Source organism: Dendropsophus ebraccatus, chromosome 2 (assembly GCF_027789765.1).
Source record: "Dendropsophus ebraccatus isolate aDenEbr1 chromosome 2, aDenEbr1.pat, whole genome shotgun sequence".
Lineage (NCBI taxonomy): Eukaryota > Metazoa > Chordata > Amphibia > Anura > Hylidae > Dendropsophus > Dendropsophus ebraccatus.
Window position 1 is genome coordinate 157,401,272 of NC_091455.1, and position 22,776 is coordinate 157,424,047.

General features: G+C 44.3%; 1 protein-coding gene across 3 annotated transcripts in view; it reads right to left on the minus strand.

The window, feature by feature from the left end:
* The window catches only part of TRIO (trio Rho guanine nucleotide exchange factor), a 217,794-nt gene that overhangs the window by 57,687 nt on the left and 137,331 nt on the right, over positions 1–22,776 (minus strand). For all 3 annotated transcript variants that reach the window (XM_069958561.1, XM_069958563.1, XM_069958562.1), the window contains exons 32-35: positions 16,039–16,181; positions 13,101–13,160; positions 11,416–11,512; positions 9,273–9,516 (exon numbers count right to left, since the gene is read on the minus strand). In XM_069958561.1, coding sequence (XP_069814662.1) covers positions 9,273–9,516; positions 11,416–11,512; positions 13,101–13,160; positions 16,039–16,181 — 544 coding nt within the window. The remainder of the gene's footprint in view (positions 1–9,272; positions 9,517–11,415; positions 11,513–13,100; positions 13,161–16,038; positions 16,182–22,776) is intronic.

A 22,776-nucleotide genomic window follows, 5' to 3' on the forward strand; every position in this document is an offset into this window, starting at 1 on the left:
TTTCAAGCCAAAAATCTAAAAATAACCACACTCACAGATCTGACAATTCAATAAAATTTGCCCTAACAAAAAAACACATTTTAATACAACTTGAAAAAAGAAATGTGGTTTTGGCTTTATATTGTTTGGGTGTATCTGTTTGCTGATATGCATCAGCTTTGTTCAATGGATTTACAAACTGTTCCATTGTGTAGTGCTCAGAAACAGTCATGGCACCTGCTTCTGCTAATGGTTGTAGGAGCAAAGTGAGCAGGGTGGTGACTGAGTGGGGAAATAGTGATCTAAGAAAAGAGAAATATTCCTGAAAAACAATAGGGGATATTTATCAAATTTGGTGTAAAGTGAAACTGTCCCAGTTGCCCCTAGCAACCAATCATATTCCACCTTTTATTCCTCACAGACTCTTTGGAAAATAAAAGGTGGAATCTGATTGGTTGCTAGGGGCAACTGAGACAGTTTTACTTTACACCAGGTTTGATATATCTCCCCCAATATGTTGACTTTTGCTGATAAAAAGTGCTGTTAAGTCCACACTTTAACCCCTTAAGGACAGAGCCTGAAATGGCCTTAAGGACAGAGACAAATTTTATGAATATGACCAGTGTCACTTTATTCATTAATAACTTCGGGATGCTTTTACCTATCCGGCTGATTCTGAGATTGTTTTCTCGTGACATATTGTACTTTACATTTCTGGTAAAATGGAGTCGATACTCATAACGAATCTTTATGAAAAACACCAAAATAACGTGAAAAATTGTGAAAAAATGCATTTTTCAAACTTTGAAACCTTTCTGCTTATACAGAAAATGGTTATGCCACATAAATTATATATTAAATAGCATTAGCAACATGTCTACTTTATGTTGGCGGCATTTATTAAACTATATTTAATTTTTTATAGACAATAGAAAGCTTAAAACATTAACAGCAATTTTCCAAATTTTCTGTAAAATTTCAAAATCAGATATTTTTAGGGACCTGTTCAGGTTCAAAGTGTATTTGAGGTTTGAGGGGCCTGTATGTTAGAAAGCCCCACAAAGCACCCCATTTCAGAAACTGCACCCCCCAAACTCTGCAAAAGCACATCCAGAAAGTTTTTTAACCCTTTAGGGGAGTCACAGAAATAAAAGCGAAGTGTGTAAGAAATGTGAAAATTTTTATTTTCTGTGCAGAGATTTTATTGTAATCCAATATCTTTCATAATAATAAACCTATTAGCAGAGAAATGCACCCCAATATTGATTGCCCCGATTCTGCAGTTTATAGAAATACCCTATATGTGGCCCTATTGCGCTATTTGACGCAACCACAAGCCTCAGATATAAAGGAGCGCCTAGTGAATTTCAATGCCTCCGTTATATTTGGTCATTTTTGACTGTACCACTTCAGGTTGGCAGAGGCTCTGGGGTGCCAAAACCTAAAAAACACCCCTAAAGGGACAACATTTAGAAAACTGCACCCCTCAAGGAATGTAACAAGGGGTGCGGTGAGCATCTGGACCCCACAGGTGCTTCGCAGATTTTCAGAACAATGTGGTGTAAAAAAGGAAAAATTCTATTTTTTACACTAAAATGTTGTTCTAGCATAAATTTTTCATTTTTACAAGAGGATAAAAGAAAAAAAAAACACCAAACATGTAGCGCAGTTTCTTCAGAGTACGGAAATACCCCACATGTGGACATAAAGTGCCAAGCGGGTGCAGGACATGCCTCTAAAGGGAAGGAGCGCTAATTGGCCTTTGCAAGCTGGATTTTACTGGATTTTAAGGGCCACGTCGCATTCACAGAGCCCTCGTGCTGCCAAAACACTGGAAACCCCCAATAAGTGACCCCATTCTGGAAACTACACCCCTCAAGGAATCTAACAAGGAGTTCAGTGACTATATGGACCCCACTGGTGACGGGCACAAATGTGGAACAATGTGACGTGAAAGGGAAAAATTTCATTTTTTCACTTTCACGGCACAAATGTGCCCGTCACCAGTGGGGTCCATATCCTCACTGCACCCCTTGTTAGATTCCTTGAGGGGTGCAGTTTCCAGAATGGGGTCACTTGTGGGGGGTTTCCACTGTCTTGGCAGCACGAGGGCTCTGTAAATGCGACATGGCGTTCATCATCCATTCTGGCCAAATCCAGCCTTCAAAATCCAAAAGGCGCTCCTTCCCTTCGGAGGCTTGCCCTGCGCCCACATGGCGCTTTATGTCCACATGTGGGGTATTTACGGACTCGGGGAATTGCTCTACACATTTTGTGTGTTTTTTTCTCTTAACCCCTTGTGAAAATGAAAAATTTAAGGCTAAACCAACATTATAGTGTAAAAAATGTAATATTTCATTTTCACGCCATATTGTTCCACATTTGTGCACGTCACCAGTGGGGTCCATATGCTCACTACACCCCTTGTTACATTCCCTAAGGGGTGTCGTTTCCATAATGGGGTCACTTGTGGGGGGGGGGGTTCAACTGTCTTGGCAACACAGGGGCCTTTTAAATGCAACATGGCCCCTCAAAATCCATTCCAGCCAAATCCAGCCTCAAAAAGCCAAATGGCGCTCCTTCCCTTTGGAGGCTTACCCTGCACCCGCATGGCGCTTTATGTCCACATGTCGGGTATTTCCATATTCAGGGGAAATTGCTCTACACATTTAGTGTTTTTTTATCTTTTAACCCCTTGTGAAAATGAAAAAAATCAAGACAAGATCAATGATTTAGTGTAAAAATTAAACATGTTGGTCTAGCCTTGATTTTTTCCTTTTCCACAAGGGGTTAAAAAAGAAAGTGAACACAAAACGTGTAGGGTAATTTCCCCTGAGTACGAAAATACCCCACATGTGGATATAATGTGCCATATGGGCACAGGGCAAGCCACCAAAGGGACAGAGCGCCATTTAGAGGCTTGAATGGAGGATGGAGGCCATGTCGCAATTACAAAGCTCCTGTGCTGCCAGGACAGTAGAAACTCCACACAAGTGACTCCATTCTGGAAACTAAACCCTATAAGGAATCCAACAAGGGGTACAGTGAGCATATGGACCCCACTGGTGACAGGCACATAAGTGGAACATGTGCCATGAAAATAAAAAATACAATTTTTTCATTTTCACGTCCCAAATGTGGCCGTCACCAGGGGGCCATATCCTCACTGCCCCCCTTGTTAGATTCCTTATGGGGTGTAGTTTCCAGAATGGGGTCACTTGTGGGGGGTTTCTACTGCCCTGGCATCACAGAGGGTTTATAATTGCATCATGGCATCCTCTAATGGGAATGGCGGCCATACCTATTTAGCTGGGGAAAAGGGACAATTCTAATTTATTTGGGGGTATTAGGCCAATTATTAGTTTATAAGGTTGAAAATGAGAGGTGTCCATCAAATTCAACCTGTGTTGATCCAGAGGAAGGCAAAAAAAAAACCCTCATAAGGCAGACGACAGTAACCTCATCACAGGGGAAAAATTCCTTCCCGACTCCATAATGGCGATCAGAATAATCCCTGGATCAACGTGACCCCTGAAATAGGAATAAGGGACAGAATTTAGTAAATGTAAAACCCCAATGACGTGTGGTACGCCTTGAAGCGATCCAGTATGCAGAGGCCGGGGTGATTAGGATAGGTGGCACACTGTAAAATGGTGTCCTTCCTGATCCCCCTGTTACGCCACACTCTGCACTTCTTCTGGGGTCTCCTGTTTTCCAGTGTGGGGGACGTCACCTGGAAAATGTTGTCCTGGTGCGATACGGGGTCCTTCATATCCAGAAGCGCTGGGTCCGCTCCATGGCTGCTAAATATTAGGGCTTTATTACTACTTCTGATATTTACGGATCGTGCCGCAAGCTACAGTAGCTCGGGCAGCGAGGGACCGGAAGAGGGGGAGCTGGTATAAAAGTTATCCCCGTACAGGTGGTAACCTTTATCTAGCAGTGGGAAGATCAGTTCCTGAACGATCTCCCCACTAACTCGGAGGATTGGGGGGGGGGGGGCATCTGGGGGCTGGATTTGGGTGTCCCTTCCTTCATACACTCTAAGGGTACGTGCACACTGCGGAATGGCGAAGGATAACCCTTTGTGCATTCCGCACCTGGCACCCGCCAGCAGACTGATGGAGGCGCGCGTCTCCGCTCGTGTCACACTCCATTATATGCACGGGCGGATTCTGCCCTCTGTCCATTGTATTCATTCTTTGGATGGACGACGGAATCCGCCCGTGCATAGAATGGAGTCTATGACACGGGTGGAGACGCTCGCCTCCATCAGTCCGCCGGCGGGTGCCAGCTGCGGAATGCACAAAGGGTTATCTTTCACCATTCCGCAGTGTGCACGTACCGTAAATCTGTAAGTGTACGCTGAGGTACTCTCACAGAGTTTGTAGAATTTCACGCCATACCGTTATCTCTAATTGGGACGGTACTGGCGGAAAAGACGTGTCTGGGGGGCAGCGTACGCTACGCTACCCCCAGACACGTCACTGGATGATGAGTATGAATGGAGGAAAGAAGGATCCCCCCATTCATCCTCACTGGCTGTTTCGGTGCCTGAGGCAATAATAGCGTATGCGTTCGACACCGAAAACACCTTGGGGGCCATCTTTATACGGGGATTGGTATATGGGGTATGTAAATGTGTAGTGGTGTAGTGTAAAACTTTATTTCATGTAGTGTAGTGTAGTGTTTTTTGTTTTTTTGACAGTAAGAAAAAATATCCCTTTGCCAAGAAAGGAGCTGCTGCTAAATGCCGCACTTATGTGTGGCACTTATCAGCAGCCAGTGGCAGTAGGATATAGGGGGAAAAACGCCCCTACGCCAAAAAGGAGGAGTTGCTGATCAGCGGCGCACTTACGGGCGATGCTGATCAGCACTCAGCGGCGTTAGGGCGCAAAAAAAGAAGAAAAAAAAAATTGGAAAAAAAAAAAATCTTTTTAACCCAAAGCAACTGATCAGTGAATGATATTCACTGATCAGTCGCTAGGGGGCGGTAGAGCGACGCTGCCGGAGATTACCGAGGCCCGCCGAACACGAGGACCCGAGCGATTACGAAGATTTCCGACGCTGGACGACCGAACCCGGAAGTGACCCGAAGAAGACGCGAGGACGGCGCGGACCGCAGATCGTCGCTCCGGACGCCCAGATCAGGTGAGTATGGTACACCTGCACCACACACACCTGTTCTGCACCCCTCGGCTACCTAGCTGAGGGGTGCAGAACGCGACAAAACAGTTTTTCTACAGTTTGATCGCCATGATGGGCCGGCCGTTACTGGCCGGCCTATCACAGCGATCGTGGGGGTGGCATCGGCGCCATCTTTGGTGGAGACACTAATGGCGATTGGTGCTGTCTCGGACAGCACCAATCACCATTGCTTTCCGGGTCACCGATGAACCGGAAAGCTGTTTTCAGCTGCTATATGCTGATCTGTATAGATCAGCATATAGCAGTGATCGTCGGCACGGGAGGGGTTAATCACCCCCCGTGCCGACGAGCAGAGATGGCCTGCTATACATTATAGCAGGCCATCTTCCCCGACCGCTGTGTGTAAACACACAGTGATCGGGGAAACATTGGGCGTAAGTATACGCCCGTTTGCGTTAAAGCCCACCCTGCGGGGGCGTATACTTGCGCCCGATGACGTTAAGGGGTTAAAGGGAATGTACCATCAGGCCTGGGCTGAAGCACTGGAGGCGGACCGACCCACCCCCAGTGGGAGGAACCCCCCTCCCCACTATGATGCAGCCCCATTAGAATCAATGGAGCAGTATCATAGAGGGGCGGGGTTTCCTCCCACTGGGGGTAGGTCAGCCCACCTCCAGTGCTTCAGCCCGGGCCTGATGGTACATTCCCTTTAAAGCGACTCTGTACCCACAATCTAACCCCCTTAAAGCACTTGTACCTTCAGATAGCTGCTTTTGAACCAAGATCTGTCCTGGGGTCCGCTCGGCAGGTGATGCAGTTATTGTCTTAAAAAACTTTTAAACTTGCAGCCCCATGTCCAAGGGGAGTATCTGTGCCCTAACTTTGCACCACTCCTCCTTCCCTCCTCCCCACCCTCTTCATCATTAGAAATGCCACTGGAACATTTTCTCCTGTCTGAACATTAGACAGGCGCCTTAACGATCAAGCCCATGTTCATACAGCTCACAGCTGATGAATAGGAGACATTCTGCCTGGGGCATTCCTGATGATGAGGAAGGCGGGGAGGAGGGACAGAGAGGTTGTGCCAGCCTAATGCATAGACATTCTAAGCCCCGGCCATTGGGCACAGGGCTGTAAGTTTAAAAGTAGTTTTTTAGGACAATAACTGCATCACCTGCCGAACGGACCCCAGGACAGATCTTGGATTAAAAAAAGCTATCTGAAGGTACAAGCGGTTTGGGGGGGGGGTCAGATTGTGGGTACAGAGTCGCTTTAAATGTAGGGATTATGATTGACTAAAGAACTTGTCAGTTTCTATAACTAGGAATTTAAATTTATTGACTACCAAAAGCCAAGACAGTGTTATTGGCAGCATAAAGTTGGCTTGTTAAAGCCCCTGGAACACAGGGATGTTCTGAACAGCATCCATCCTCCAATTTCTCCTTAAATGCATCCTCAGTCTCCTCTACAGCTTTTCTATTTGAGGCCCGTATACCGGTGATGAGCGACCATTGCATTTTGTTGGCGTCTTATTTGAAGAGAAATTGGCAGGTCCAGGTGTAATCCTGGCTCTCGCACTTCACAAAACTCGAATTACTAATGTTGTGTGAACACCAAAATCAAACAACATCCTTCTCTATCAACTCTTCCACAGGGACATCTAGTTAACACTGTTACCAGGACATTTCCTGACTTCTCTACGCTCCAGGAAAAATATGGCTTTCCTGCCTGTATTTTCTACTCCTACCTTCTGATCCGGGACCTTGTCCACTCTCACTTAGGTCCTTTATCTTGTGGCAGGCCTATCCTATTTGAACTTTTATGCCTTTGAGGTGTACCCTCTAAAGGTCTCATTACTGACATTTACCGCTTACTGTCTCCCTCTCACACACAGAGGTATAGAAACACGCTCCAGTGGGAGCAAGAAATAGAAGCCTCAATTCTAATACCCCACCTGGCAAGTCATCAGGCAGAAGGTAGCCAAGTCCTCCCAATGCATACAATATAAGCAGACCCAGTACAAGCTACTAATGAAATGGTATCCTGCCCTTATTCTGCCATTTAAAAACGAACAGCAGGAAACAAAAAAATCAAATTAACTGGTGTCAAAAGGTTATACAGATTTGTAATTTACTTCAACATAAACTGTCCATAACAGTAGCAAATCTCCACAGAAAACACTGCTTTGGACAGTTCCTGTCACGGACAGAGGTGGCAGCAGAGAGCACTGTGTTAGACTGGAAAGAATACACCACAACCTGCAGGACATACAGCAGTTGATAAGGCCTGGAAGAATTTGAAATAGAACTTACAAATCTAACTAACTTTTAGACACCAGCGGATCTGAAAGAAAAAAAAATATTTCCCCTTTAATCCAACTTTCTCCAATACATGCTGGAGGTGTTCAGCTGCTCCTGGGACCAGTTGAACATCTTTTAGGGCTGTCCATTGATACAGCGAACCTGTCACTACAAATCTCTTTTCGTGATCAAAAATGTCAAAGTTATCAATCACAGAGGGTCTCACTGCTAAGACCTACCCTGATCAGGAAATCTAGGTTTGAAAAGAACGCAGCAGCGCGATCCACTCACTGGCTGCTCACGAATTCCGTCAATGTAAGGGTGGTATTACTCGGGCCGATGGGGGTCCGATAATACCTGTAAACGAGCACAGATCTGCTAGATCGGGGCTCGTTTACTGGGCCTATTACACGGCCCGATAATCGTTTAACAAGGGCTGCAAGGACATCGTTACCGATGTCCTTGCAGCCCTTGCTTAAACTATATACTTTACCTATCCACTCTCCAGGGCTGCTCCTGCGGTCCGCTTCTCCTCGGGTCTCTCACGCTCTAGCTTCAGAGCGGTCTGTCAGCTGACAGGCCGCTCAGCCAATCACAAGCCGAGACCGCAGCAACCTGTGATTGGCTGAGCGGCCTGTCAGCTCAGACAGGCCGCTCTGAAGCTAGAGTGTGCGGGACCCAGGGACAAGCAGACGGCATGAGCAGCCCTGGAGCGTGGATAGGTAATGTATATCATCAGCCGCCAACCGCGCACCGCTATTACACGTAGCAATGCGCAGTCGGCGCCCGACAATTATAGGTTCTTACCTATACCAACGATCAGCCGATGATCTTTGTCATCGGCTGATCGTTGTATTTATTACACTGAGCGATAATCGGCCGAATCAGGCAGATTCCAGTTCCGTCTAATAGTACCCTAAGTTGATGAAAATACATTGAATTAGCGGCCAGCTGGGCAGTTGATAACACTGCCGAGTCCTATCCCCACCTATCTATATCTCCTGATCAAAGTGGGTCTCAGCAGCAAGACCCGATGTGATCAATAAATTTTGACACATTTGATGACATAAAAAGCAAACTAAAATTGCCAGCACTCATGGCTAACAGAACAATGCTGCAGGAGGCCAGTTTTAGGAACAACGTCTCTGAGGGCACCTTAACGTGGTGAGATGGTAAATTCTATGTGATCAAGTGGATAGCTGGGAACCTCATTTAAAAAAAAAATCGTTCTAATAGGTTCTTGTTGTGTGTACGCTGGAAGTTTATAAAGTGAGTAATGACACTTGCAGTGGCAAAAACATATTTCTGTATGTTTGATGACATATCAAAAGTTATTTCTAGTGACAGTGCGCATTTAAAGCCACATCGAGTTTACCATCTCACCAGCAGAAAAGCTTATTTCTCATAAGTGACCCATGTAAAAGCTGATGAATTGCTTGTTTATCAGCTCTATGGTGCAGTCATTTAAATAATTGCATGAGCAAGTGATGTGCAGCAAACAATGATTAAAGGGGTATTCCAATTTAAAACACTTATCTTGTATCAACAGTGACTCATCATTTTATCCCAAAGCACAACCAGAGACCGTGTTCTTGAGATCACAGGGTATCTCAGCGTTTAAATGCTCTGCATTCTGACACTTAATCTCTACTGGATATGGATAAGTGTTTTAACTTGGAGTATTCCATAAAGTTTAAAAGGCCATGTAAAGTCTCATCAACATCATTAATAATCAGCGCTCATTATTGTGCCTCCATTAGCATGAGCCTTTGGTCCAATACATATGAAGCTGAAAGATGTTTGTAGTGCTGACATGAATATGAGTATCTACTATGAACCACTTACCTTTATGATTAAATATCCCTTCCATTTCCATGCTACTCCTTGAATGTGCAATGCAGAGAGTGCTACAAGGAACTAAACCTTCTGATGCAGGCGATTTGTCAGTTGTCCGGACTAAACACCAGTCAGGTCTATCTTGCTGTCTTTCGAGAATCTCTACAGTCTGTCCACGTCGCACTGTCAATTCATTAGTGTTGCATGCAGTAAAATCATGTATAACTACAGTCAATTCACAACCTCCTGAAAGCTGTAAATTAATAGAGAAAATTTTAGTTAAAAAAATGCAGATTTAAAAAAACTAAGGTGATAAACATGTTGTAGATTCTGACACAGCTACTGAAATCATAAGCTAGCAAAACACAAACGAGCCCAGATCAGTTTTCCGTATTAAAGCATTCCTAAACTTTAAAACAAACTTCTGACATGTTATACTGACATGATAAAAAGTTTAATTTGGAAAGGTAGGGGGGGTGGGGGGGTATTCGGTTCCAGGTGCTTAGACCAACAGTAATTGCTAAAAAGGGCAGTCTAAAGCAGGCCAAACACATTTATCACATGTTAGCCAGAGAAAGGAGGCGTAACTGTAATAAAAGCAAGTAATGGTTGGTACATCTGTAAGGCTGTATGATGTTATGCCCCGTTTGTAGGGAAAATGTTAAATGAGCACTGTCGCAAATTTGTTAAGATCGCTAGCTGTTTTGTAATATACTGTATTTTTTTTCTACGTTTAAATCAACAATATACTGTACATATGGCCACTAGATGCCTCCCTTCATGTCCATGTATACACATTCAATAGTGGAGAATCCTGGGAGTGCGCACATTGTATGGTCAACTATCCTGTCACACGGCACCAAAACAAACAGTAACATAATACTAACTGAATTGTTGCACAACAAAGAGCACTGTCTCCTAGTAAGCATGCACCTTACCCAACCCAGTGAATATGTATAGGGTCAGAGCCTGGCTGTACTCAGCCTCTTTGGCAAATAGCACAGGGTAAGGTGTTTTTTCCCCATCTGTTTTTCCTTTTGTGGTGTAGTTTTAATGCGGTGGCCATTGCTGTGTCGGCACTGCATCTGCAGGTGGCGTGGCCCAGAGCACAGGAGGGCTGTGGCAGGCAGCATTGGGGCTTTGGGCAACTCGGCTGCCCCCTCCTGTGACGCTGCTGCCATTAGAGTGGTGGTCTTCACGTGGGCCTGCGCCATTTATTAAGTTAGGGACCCACATTTATCAGGAACCTTAACGTGGTGTGTGGGCTTATGCACTTTGATCAAAATGTAACTAACTCCTGATGTTCGTAGTCTATTGGGCTGAGAAGCAGATGGTCAGTCATAAGTTGTATGGATGTGCTGCCATGTCTTTTTGTCTCTCCATAGAGTAATTAAATAATTAACCTAAGTTAATTGCCCTCAGTTTATATACAATCTGCATGATGAATAGCTTCACAGAGAACTGGGAGTTCCTGTGTTTGGTCTCTTATTTTTGACCTGAGAAAAGACATATTGGAAAAAAAAATGTGTGCGACAAATAAACTTTAATGCAAAAAGGTTGATGATACACTGAAAACCAAATGGACTTGAATGTTCACTGTCAACATGAGAACCACATAAATTTGGACATCAGTTTGATATTTGGCCACAATGCAATGCATTGGCTGTAAGATGACCATTATGTGGTCCTATACCTTAAAAAGAGCTAGCCCCCTAGAAAGTAATGAGGATGGGATAATGGTAGTGAGGAGAAAGCCTCTTTTTTCACTTGTTGGTGCCACAGCAATTTTGGCCATGGAGGTGACAGTGATTTTATTTTTGCATTACTTTCCCCCCCAAAAAAAAATTTTTTAGGGTGCGTTCACACGTACAGGATCTGCAGATTTTATGGCGCAGATTTGAATCTGCAGTAGATTTAATGGCCCAGAGTTAAAACTGAATCTGCAACTTCAAATCTGCGCCATTAAATCTGCTGCAGATACTGTACGTGTGAACGCACCCTTAGAGCAGGAAATTTGTATGGTAATGTAAGAGAGAAGCATGCATAATACTAAATAAACTTTTTTTTGTTTGTTTTTTTTTAATTGGAAAAACAAATCTTACCTAAAACAGACATGACAACAAATCAGTTAAAAGTACTTGATATAACCCACCTTATCGCTGTCTAATGTGTTTTGTGATGTTCTAGATGCAATTGATATTGTATCAGGTTGACTGCCATCTCCTTGACTGTCAAAGTCTTCAGGATCTCTACAATCAAAAGATCACCAGTTTGTAGCAGGTAAAATAGCTAGGTGCAGCAGTTAAAGAGAAACTCCAGCAATCCCATAAAATAATGAAATGCACAAAAAGCATATAGGTGCACCCTCTGATCCCTAACTGATTCTTTGACACGTTTCCCACTAATCTATGCTGCTCCTAGCAGATTACAACTTTTTACAAATTATCCCAGTTTCACATCATGGCACCCAGCTGGAAAACTACATCTCCCAAAATGCATTGCACCTCAGAACCAACTGGGTGCCCGACCACGTCTTATAGTATATGCATACAACTTTATGAGCCGCTGCTTTGCACAGTAAACACAGTCACTGGGGGAGATTTATCAAACATGGTGTAAAGTGATACTGGCTCAGTTGCCCCTAGCAACCAATCAGATTCCACTTTTCATTCCTCACAGACTCTTTGGAAAATGAAAGGTGGAATCTGATTGGTTGCTAGGGACAACTGAGCCAGTTTCACTTTACACCATGTTTGATAAATCTCCCCCAGTATCTATGTAAGAGAGAGATATATGAACCCACAGTATCTCCTTTCCCCTATACTACTCAGGAGAGGCAGTATGTTCACCTTTCTTGGCCAGGTGATCACTATGTGATGTCAGTGGTTGGTGGGGTTACAAATGAGGCATTTCAGCTTGCCTGGTAACAGAAGAAAGATCATGTGACCTCTGTTTTAGAAGGGAAGAGTAGGACAGAGGAATGGAGACAGTGGATCAGTAAATGAGGATGTTCAGCAGCTTCAAGGTGTGAATTAGGATGTGCTGCAGACAAGTGGACTAATTTATGTAATAAAAACCTATTACAAGCAAGCTTAGATTATAGGTGGGGATTGAACAGGGTTAATTCTTTTTTTTTTAACTGCAGTTCACCTTCAAGGGTGCATTCACATACAGGATCTGCAGCAGATTTGATCCTGTGTTCAGTTATTTAGTGACATTGATATCAAATCTGCTACGGATCCTGTACTCCAATGCACCCTAAAAAGGTTATCTAGCCTTATAAAACTGATGGCCCATGGTTGAACTTCTGCCAACCCCACTCATCAGCTGTTAAAAGGGGACATGGCACTCATGTGATGGCTGCAGCCTCTTCAATGTTTATTTCTGCTTGTCCTTGTGTAGCAGTAACAGGGGCAAAGAGGTCTTTATTGCTGCCCCATTCACTTGAATAGAAAATACAGTGCAAATATGGCAAGAAAAAGGAAAAGAGCCTGCTGTGTTCATTAGAGTACCATTGTCCCTTCCAAAAAAGCTGATCAAATGATGAAAGGCCATCAATTTTATAAGGCTGGATAATGTATTCGAATATTTATGAAAGAACATTTTTAAAGTATACATTCCACTATAACTGAGGGGGAAACAGGAGGGGGTAATTGTCACAAAGTGTTAGTGTGCCTTTAAGCTAGAATTTAATGCAGTTTTGAGTTGTGCACAGAAACAGTTTACATTTAGGAACATTGTCACTACTATTTTTTTTTTTAACATTCACTCCCTTGTGTCTATGACTAGAGGTTAAAATAGATTATGATTTTTTATTTTTTATTTTTTACCACATACATTTTGTGACCTGCACCGGATTCTAGGCTCCCTTCACCAGTTTCTTCCCCTCTGCTGCATCTTTAAAAAAAATAGATAAATTAAAATTAATATATATATATATATATATATATATATATATATATATATATATACATATCAGTGCTTGGTACACTTCTCTTCAATATGTTTATTAATGACCTACAGAGTACAATCTCAATTTATGCAGGGGATACTAAACTGGGTAAAGTAATCATCACAGAGGAGGATAATATATTACAGAGGGATTTGGAGAAGCTGGAGGCTTGGGCAGAAAAGTGGCAAATTAATTTTAATGTGCATAAATGTAAGGTTATGCATTTGGGCTGTAGAAATAGTAAGTACAGTTATGTATTAAATAGTAAAACACTGGGTAAAACTGGTTCTGAAAAGGACCTGGGGCTATTGCAGAACAGTAAACTCAACTTTAGTGATCAGTGCCAGGTGGCAGCTGCCAAGTCTAGTAAATTAATGGGATGCATCAAAAGAGGCATAGATGCTAAAGATGAGAACATAATTTTGCATCTTTATTAATCACTGATCAGACCACATAAGGAAGACTGTGTACAGTTTTGGGCACCGGTATATAAGGACACAGCTGAACTTTAGCGGGTGCAGAGGAGGGCAAAGGGAATGGTTTGGTTACAGTACTAAGACAGATTGACGTTTTTTGGTCTAGAAAAAATAAATACGTTTAAGGGGCGATCTGATCAAAATGTACAAATATATGAATGGACAGTAAGGAGAATCTATGTATTGATCTTTTTACTCCTAGGTCAGTAACCGTGACAAGGGGGCATCTTCTACATGTAGAGGAAAGAAGGTTTCACCATCAGCAGAGACGTGGATTCTTTACTGTAAGAGCAGTGAGACTATGGAACTCTCTGCCACATGATCTTGTCATGGCTAATTCATTATATAAGTTGAAGGGAGGCCTGGATGCTTTAGATTTCTGGCAACACGTTGATCCAGGGATTTATTCTGATTGCCCCTGAAGTCGAGAAAGAATTTTCTCCCTGTGATGGGGCATTTGTAATCTTCCTTGTAGGGGTTATTGCCTTCCCCTGGATCAACACACGTAGGGATTCACTAGGTTGAACCTGATGGACTTTTGTTTTCTTTCAACCTTATATCCTATGTAACTAATCATATATCATATATATCATAATTATATTTAGTACCTGTTAATCATTCTGTTACTTAATCTGTTAATTTTTTTTTTTTTTACATTTGAGGGATCCTTAGAAAAGTCAGGAGGTACAGAGGATTTAAAAAAATAAATAAATAAATAAATAAATAAATAAAAGCAACAGACAAACAATAATGGAATCTAAGATACAGTCTAACTGTGTTGTATGCTTATGCCCATATACAAGTGTATAATAGTTTAAAAAAATAATCTGACTATTATCTCAAGTGAACTAAAATCATTAAATAAAGAGCATTTGTTTTCAACGACTTGGAATATAATTAATTTGAACTACTTTTCTTACCCAAGATGGCTCATCATTCAAGAGAGAGACTGTCAGTAGGTTTATGCTGCCCTATCTAAGGGTCCTATTAGACAAAGCGATTTTTCCTGTTCGCTGATAAACAATCACAAACTATAGTTTTTGGGAACGACCTGAATCGTTCACCATAACACATAGGATGATAGTCATCAGTTATGATTGTTTACTCCTTCTGTTCCCAGCAAACGAACAAACGATGTGTACATACACCAAAGATTAGCCAAGGATTAACAAACGATTTTATGGTCTGCCTAAAAGATGTGAACAACAACTCACAAACTTTTTCCTGATCGTTGTCTGCGTACACACAGAAAGACTGTCGCTTAAATTTGAATGATATAATGATTTTTCACGTGACAATCGCTCCATATAATAGTGCCCTAAGGGTAATAAAGGCTAGTGACAGAGAAGCTGAACACAATGATTTATTACGTACATTGTTGATAATAACAAGTGCTCTCGTTTATGTGTATGTGCTCAGAAGTAATGGGTATTTTTGAGCACCAACGCAAACCACCAGCTGTTGATTGGCAGTCATTATTTATGCTGTCTATAGGCAAACAGCTGTCAATCTGCAGCTGGAGGGTGGTGGGAGTGGTGTGGCATGAAACTTATTCTCCTGCACATCAGAATGATACAATACATTGTTCTGTTCAGAAATTATGTCACTAGTTTATGCTGCCCTTATTTTAGGCATCATAAACCTAGTGAAAGATTCCCTTTAAAGTGTACCTGTCAGCACAGCCAATGCCGCCAGGTCAGCGACACATTCCTCTATTTATCTATTAAGTTTTGGTCTCCATGCATATAAATGTGCAATAAAAACACAACAACAAAACACACAACTGTGACACACAGACTGCATCCATGGCAACCCCAACTTCCAGGTTAACACGGCAGAGGCCGTGATCACAGGTACATTTTAAACTACATTTAAAAACAGACCGGTTAAAAAAGAAAATAAAAACTCTTCATTTCTTAAAATGGTTTAGATATGAAGTGGTTGTTCACTGTCAGACTATTTATTGATTACCTGAAAGTTTTGTCAACAATCACAAAAAAACTAAAAATATCTGAGCAATTCTATAACAACTATAAACCAATCCAATAATAATCATGGGCCACAATGGGCTAGATTTTTTTAAAATATATGATCTTATCTTATGATATATTTGGCAATCAAACTGTCAGGAAAACAGAAAGGATAATAACCATAAGAAAAACTTTAGAATCATAGTCTCTGGGCAAAAATAAGCTGCTAACAATGGGTGATTTTATTTTCTTGGTCCATATTTGAAACAAGTGCCTGGTTAAGCATAAAGAGGGTCTTAAAACTGTAACAACTGTGCCACTGATTCAATGTAGAGAATGTAAAACAGTGTGACTTATAAAAACAAATCAGTACTCACCGTCTGGCAGATTTTTGTTTTGTTGATACAGTCTTGGGTATATGAATAGGTTCTTTTAAAGCACCTCTCAGGTGAATTGTTCTGTCTTGTATAACTTCTCGTATATGTTTAATCCAGTCTTGCTTGTTCTCAATACTAGAACCCTAATAATGTAATAATTGTTAAAATAAACATGCAATTTAAAAGACAACAAATTAAGAGGTTGTCAAGGGCAAAAAAAAATGATAGCCTAGTATCTTCTAGTAGACTTCTTTTAAAACTTGAACATTTGGATAAGTTCAACTTGTCAACTTCTTGTATGGGTAGAATGAATCTTTAAAGAATATGTTTCCAGGTACACCATGTCATACACCACAGAGGAAGCACAAATTTTTACCTTCTCTGTGGTGTACACCTGCCACCTAATGGATTGAAGGGGCATGGCAGGGAGGAGGCTTTCTTTAGGGTTCCTTTCTTTATGCACCATCCTTTCAATTAGGGCTGGGCGGTATACCGTGAAAATACCGATACCGTCTCTGGCGTCGGTAAACCGACCTCAACTGCGCCAGGACGGTATTTGCGGTATTTCAGTGCTGCACAGTGTGCTGTATGTGTCATAGCACTTGCCGTCCCGCCATGCCTGACAGAGCGCCCCCCAACGGCCCCTGCCCGCCCGTCCCTCAGTGCGCCCTGCAATCCTGCACCAGCCTATAACCTCCCCACCCCCAGCCGGACAGGCGCTGACCCGCTCCACATACCCAGGAGTGAGCGGCCGGGGGTACATAAGCTGTATCTCCTCCTCCCCTGTCACCCCGCTCAGCATTGGTACGCTTGTGGCCCCGTCGGACGTTCATACAGGCAGATCCCGGTCTCTGGAGGAGGAGACCGCAGGATCATGTGATGGCGTCCCTGCGGGTGCTGGAGCTGAATAGCGGGATCTAGGGCAGATCCCCGATCCCGCTATTCAGCTCCAGCACCCGCAAGTACGCCCTCACATGATCCTGCGGTCTCCTCCTCCAGAGACCGGGATCTGCCTGTATGAACGTCCGACGGGGCCACAAGCGTACCAATGCTGAGCGGGGTGACAGGGGAGGAGGAGATACAGCTTATGTACCCCCGGCCGCTCACTCCCGGGTATGTGGAGCGGGTCAGCGCCTGTCCGGCTGGGAGAAGGAGATAGAGCTTATGCCCCCCCCTTCTGCCCAGATCCCCCCCTTCTGCCCAGATCCCCCCCAGCTGCCCCCCCCTTCTACCCAGATCCCCCCAGCTGCTCCCCCCCCCTTCTACCCAGATCCCCCCAGCTGCTCCCCCCCCTTCTACCCAGATCCCCCCCCTTCTACCCAGATCCCCCCCCAGCTGCTCCCCCCCCCTTCTGCCCAGATCCCCCCCAGCTGCCCCCCCCTTCTGCCCAAATACCCCCCCAGCTGCTCCCCCCCTTCTGCCCAGATCCCCCCAGCTGCTCCCCCCCCTTCTGCCTAGATCGCCCCAGCTGCTCCCCCCCCATTCTGCCTAGATCCCCCCCCAGCTGCTTTCCCCCTTCTGCCCAGATCCCCCTAACTATTTCTTGTAATTCTATAATACATATGAATGCTCAGCTTAGCTGAGTGTGCATGAGTTATTAATGGAAAATCTGCATAGCTGTATACCTGTATATACATATCTTGTAGTGTGTGTGCATAAATACATAAATAATACTGCCACTACAGGACTTGCATATTTGAGTATACAGCTACGTAAACACTACAGGATGTGTATATACAGGTATACAGCTATGTACACACTACAGAACATGTATATAAAAGGTATACAGCTATGTACACACTACAGAACATGTATATAAAAGGTATACAGCTATGTACACACTACAGAACATGTATATAAAAGGTATACAGCTATGTACACAGTACAGGACATGTATACAGCTATGTTGCTGTATACCTGTATATAAACGTCCTGTAGTGTGTACATAGCTGTATATACAGATACTGTACTATGTACATAGCTGTATACCTGTGTATACATATCCTGTAATGGCTGTATACCTGTATATACACGTCCAGGTCTCTGCTGAGACCCCTAATAATGACAAATAATAATAAGGACAATAGCCTATATGGCCCAGCCTTGTGTTGCTGCTCAGTGAGTTATTTTTTTTAATAAGAGTATAAAAAAAAAAAAGTATCACCAGGTTTGCATGGTCAAGTGGGTGTGGCTTGCAAAAGGGGCGTGTCATAATTATCGCTCAGTTATCGTTACCGCGGCTATATGTACGATTAACCGCGATAATAATTTAGGCCAATATCGTCCAGCCCTACTTTCAATGGCCTACTTTCCTACATAAGCATCTCAAATACCTACGACAACCTCTGGATGGATCTTTAAAATGCCACTCTATTAGATGCACATAAAACGGAGATTTAGAAGATATACCATCCCTTCCACTTTCTTGCTCTCCCTACACTACAGGCACATTTTTCACAGCTTTAAAACAAAAATCACCTTCTCTCAGGAAAGTTTTTCACAGCTGTCAAAATTACTGGATGCTTTATTTTCTGCCATTTACAAAAGTTTATTGTTTAAAGAAGGTATCCCGGGCTGGGGTTATTTTTTTTATTTGGCTGGGAAAGGGGTGTAAATAGAGGCCCGCCGGTCACTTATCTTCCCAGTTCCAGCGCCGGGCCCCAGATCGTGCCGCCAGATTCTCCCGTCCTGCTGCTGCTTACTGGTCTGAGCTGCGGCTTGAGACATGACGTCTCAAGGCAGCTCAGCGATTCAGCGGTCGTAACGGGCGCCTCGGCCGCTGAACGGCTGAGCTGCCTTGAGAAGTCACGTCTTAAGCTGTAGCTCAGGGGGGGCGTGGTTTAGCCACTGAGGAGAGCGGTTGTATCCTGGCCGAGCTCCCGCTACGAATTGTGATTACGGCGGCTACACTGCACAGATAAACTTTATTTTAAACTCTGTTCTTCCCTGGACTGTCAGCTACTGATTGAAATGAGAACGACATCCAGACGAGCGGCGGCGGCAGCACGGAGGAAGCTGGAAGCCTCTCTCCCCTCTGCACGGGTAAAACAACATGGCGCCAGAGTACCAGCAGCTCCCCCTCCTTCCTGCTCATATGCCGGCGGTGGAGCGGTGTGGCAGACTGCTCCGCCTCGTACAGCATCAGCGGGGTCGGGCAGGGAGCCCATAGCAGCCCGAACTGTTCTCTCAGCTGCTGGAGGTAACGGCCGGCATAGCCTGCCTACAAACATCGGCTCCCCCGGTCCCGTGTTGGGCTTAGCTGCAGAGCCGCAACGTCAACCCCCCTCTGCCTCCGTTGGAACTCCCCCTTCTCTCCAGACTGCTGAAAGCTCTACTACACAGCGGTGCCCAGCCTTCCCTAAGGCTCTGCAGCAACAGGATCTGAGTGCATACGCTCCAGCATTTCTGCCTGCCTCTGCTCCAATTAAGTCTGTACCTCTGAGTGATCCTTTTGACAATCTGTGCATCCCTGATTCCCAGCTCACTACATCTCTGCTGAGAGAGATGCTGCTTGCCTTCAGAGACTCTATACAGCTAAGACTGGATTGAGATTCTCCGGGATTCTGTATTAAAAGTTGAGCAACGAGTTCAGCATGTGGAGGACAAGATCGTGGACATGGTGCAGGAATATAATGTTTTGGTCGCATCTCACTGGCAGCTACATGAAGAAGTGGCTCAGAAGCTTGAGACTCTGACCACGGTTGATGATAGATCTCAGGCTCACAACTTGAAATTGAGGGGGGTCCCCGAATCAGTCCCAAACAATGAACTAGCCACCTTCATCAGAGAGCTCATCAGAACGACGCTTCCTGGTCGCCATGTAGATGACCTGGCCGTAGATTGGGCACGCCGCCTACCGCGACCTGCCCACCTTCCTCAGGATGCCCCGAGAGATGCTTTGGTACGCATTAGACACCTCCACGTGAAATCTGCCTTTCTTGCAGCAACCCGACAGCGTACCTCACTGCCTGCCCCTTACACGACAGTGGCTGCTTTTCCGGAACTTATCGGCAGCTACTCTGAACTTTCGACGCTCATTTGCATTGGTGACAGCTGCACTATGGGCCCATGGAATCCAATACCGCTGGAGAGGCACCTCTGGCCTCGTAGCCACTAGAGGCCTGGACTGTATGTGGATCCAAGTTCCAGAGGAAGGTTTACAGCAACTACAGACATGGGATCTCCCCCATCTTCCACAGAGTCGCACTGCGAGGAGAACCTCAACGTCCCCACCATAATCCTCGTGCTCAGCTCCCGTTTAAGTGACTTCATGCTGCGAGTTTCCGTGTCATAGGAAGCCACTACTCTACTGTTTAATAAACTTGCCAGATACACACACACTCTTCCCTCTCCTAACCTGAATTGAACTGGACTATGTGCCCCTTACCCAGACCGCAGACATGGGTTAATTTTACTTGACTTATGTTCATTTGCGGTCCTCTTGTCTTGTCTTGTCGAGTCTTGTGTCCCTATGTCTTGTTTGTGTTTTTGTGATTTATTGCGAGTTTTGTCTCCCTTTCCCTTTTTGTTTTGTTTTATTAGCTAACAACTGATCGTCCTCTGCGCTCCATTAAGGCAACGTTATGTGGCTCATCTGAGGACGTTGTGCGCCTTCTACAGACACACTCTCTTTGTCTTATGACATGTTTATGCTCATCTTGCTGCTTACATATGTATCTAAACCTACATGACAGCTACCAGTTATGCTCCTACATATGGATGTTTATTGCTACCACTGTATTGTTACTCTTACTTATTACTTTGAACTGTTTACCTGCAGTTATGCTACATGTTACGCATGTCTCCCCCCCCCCCCTTTTTTGTGTCCCTACCCTTCTGTTTGTCACTACCTGCCACCCTCTTTCCCTTCCATCTTTCCCTCCCCCCCCCTTCCCCCCCCCTTCCCCCCTCCCAGTCCTACTTTGCCTCTTCACCCTGACCCTACTTCCCTCCTATCCCCCTTACCCTGCTTCCCCCCCCCCCCTCCCTTTTTGGTGAATATGCCATTATCGTGTTACCTACTGTTGTACTAAAAAAAAAAAATTTTTGAAAACCTAAATAAAATATTTTCAAGTGTTAAGCTGTAGCTCCGACCAGAAAGCGGCAGCGAACTTGACGGCACAATCCTAGACCCAGCGCTGGAACCGGGGAGGTAAGTGACCGGCGGCCTCTATGGCCATACAATGAAGATAACCCCAGCCAGGAGTACCCCTTTAAGGTCTCCCCTTGGACACCCTGTAAGGGTGCAAGTACACTACGGAATCTGCCCGTGCCAAAGTCTCAATTCTATTCACAGGCTGATTCAGCCATCCGTCCAAAGAATTGACATGTCAATTCTTTTTTAGGCAGATGGCGGAATGTGCCTGAATATGGAGCACATGGGATGGGCAGATCTTGAAGCGGGAGCGTGGGGTTTCCGCTGGAGCTTTTCCGTGCGGATTCTGTAGTAGGAACGGCGATAAAAAGGGAGTCCTCAAAAAAGAATCAGACGACTAAAAAGAGGTATTGTGTACCCAGATTTATGGCGCTCTATTTACCCCACTTATAAAGCCTGGGTGACCAAGCTAAATCCCATATGCAGAATGAAAGAACAAGTTTCTCTCTGACCTAGTTAACAGTTAATTGCCACTGTATTTTGTATATTTAAAGGAGAACTCTGGCAAAAATGAAAAACCCAGTGCTACTAGGTTAGACACATAATTAAGCAGATACACTAACCTATCTCTATGCTCCTAAAGCGCTGCAATTACCGATCACAGACACTGGCCTCCCAAAGGCCCCGCCCCTGTAACATCACGACCTGGTTGAGGAATGCCTGCTTGTCCAGTGACTAAGGAGAGACATTGCTGGAAGCGCTGGGGGTCTGGAGGGGGATTGTGGACGTTAAGGCAGCTCTGTGAGGTCATGGGGATGGGCACGTATAGCTGCTGTATTATGTTCCCCCACCTCATGTCAGCACCAGGTTTTACATTTTTGTCAGAGTTTAACTTTAACCCAAAAAGAGAATCTTGATTATTGCACAGATCAAAAGGATTAACTAGCTGCAGTTACTAAGTTATCTGAGTGGGGTTATACTGCTTGAAAACCAAGAAATACAAGTGTGTTGGCTGTCAGTGTGCTTTGCTCTAAAAGTGTGTGATTTCAAATTTAGTTTCTTAAAGTGACACTGTCACCCCCTTTGTGCATTCTGACATCTCTACACAAGTGTAAAGGGTAAATTTAGCGTTTTTCATACCTTATTTCATATCATAAGTCATGGTGTTTGTTCAAGTAAAAAGTGTCCTTTTATCAACTGCAGATTGTATTAAGTGGGCGTGGCCTCGTGGCATTAGGGCCACTTAGCCCCACCCACAACGAAACAGTCGACTCCGCCCCCATGACGCCCATTGGTTGGCCGACGTAAAGGGGGTGGGGTCTAGACCTTTCGGCCAGCCTGTTCCAATGGCCGTCGAGGGGCGGGGCCAAAGATGCCGATGTGGGCGGGGCTAAGTGGTGCTAAACCCGTGAGGCCATGCCCACTTAATGCAATCTGCAGTTGATAAAAGATGACTTTTTACTTGAACAAACACCATGACGTATGATATGAAATAAGGTATGAAAAACACTAAATTTACCATTTACACCTGTGTAGAGATGCAAAAAGAAGGTGACAGTGTCACTTAAGATTCTGAGAATCACTTAAGTCACTTAATTTTTGTGTTATACCAAATAGAATACTATGCTTCATGATTAGCAATG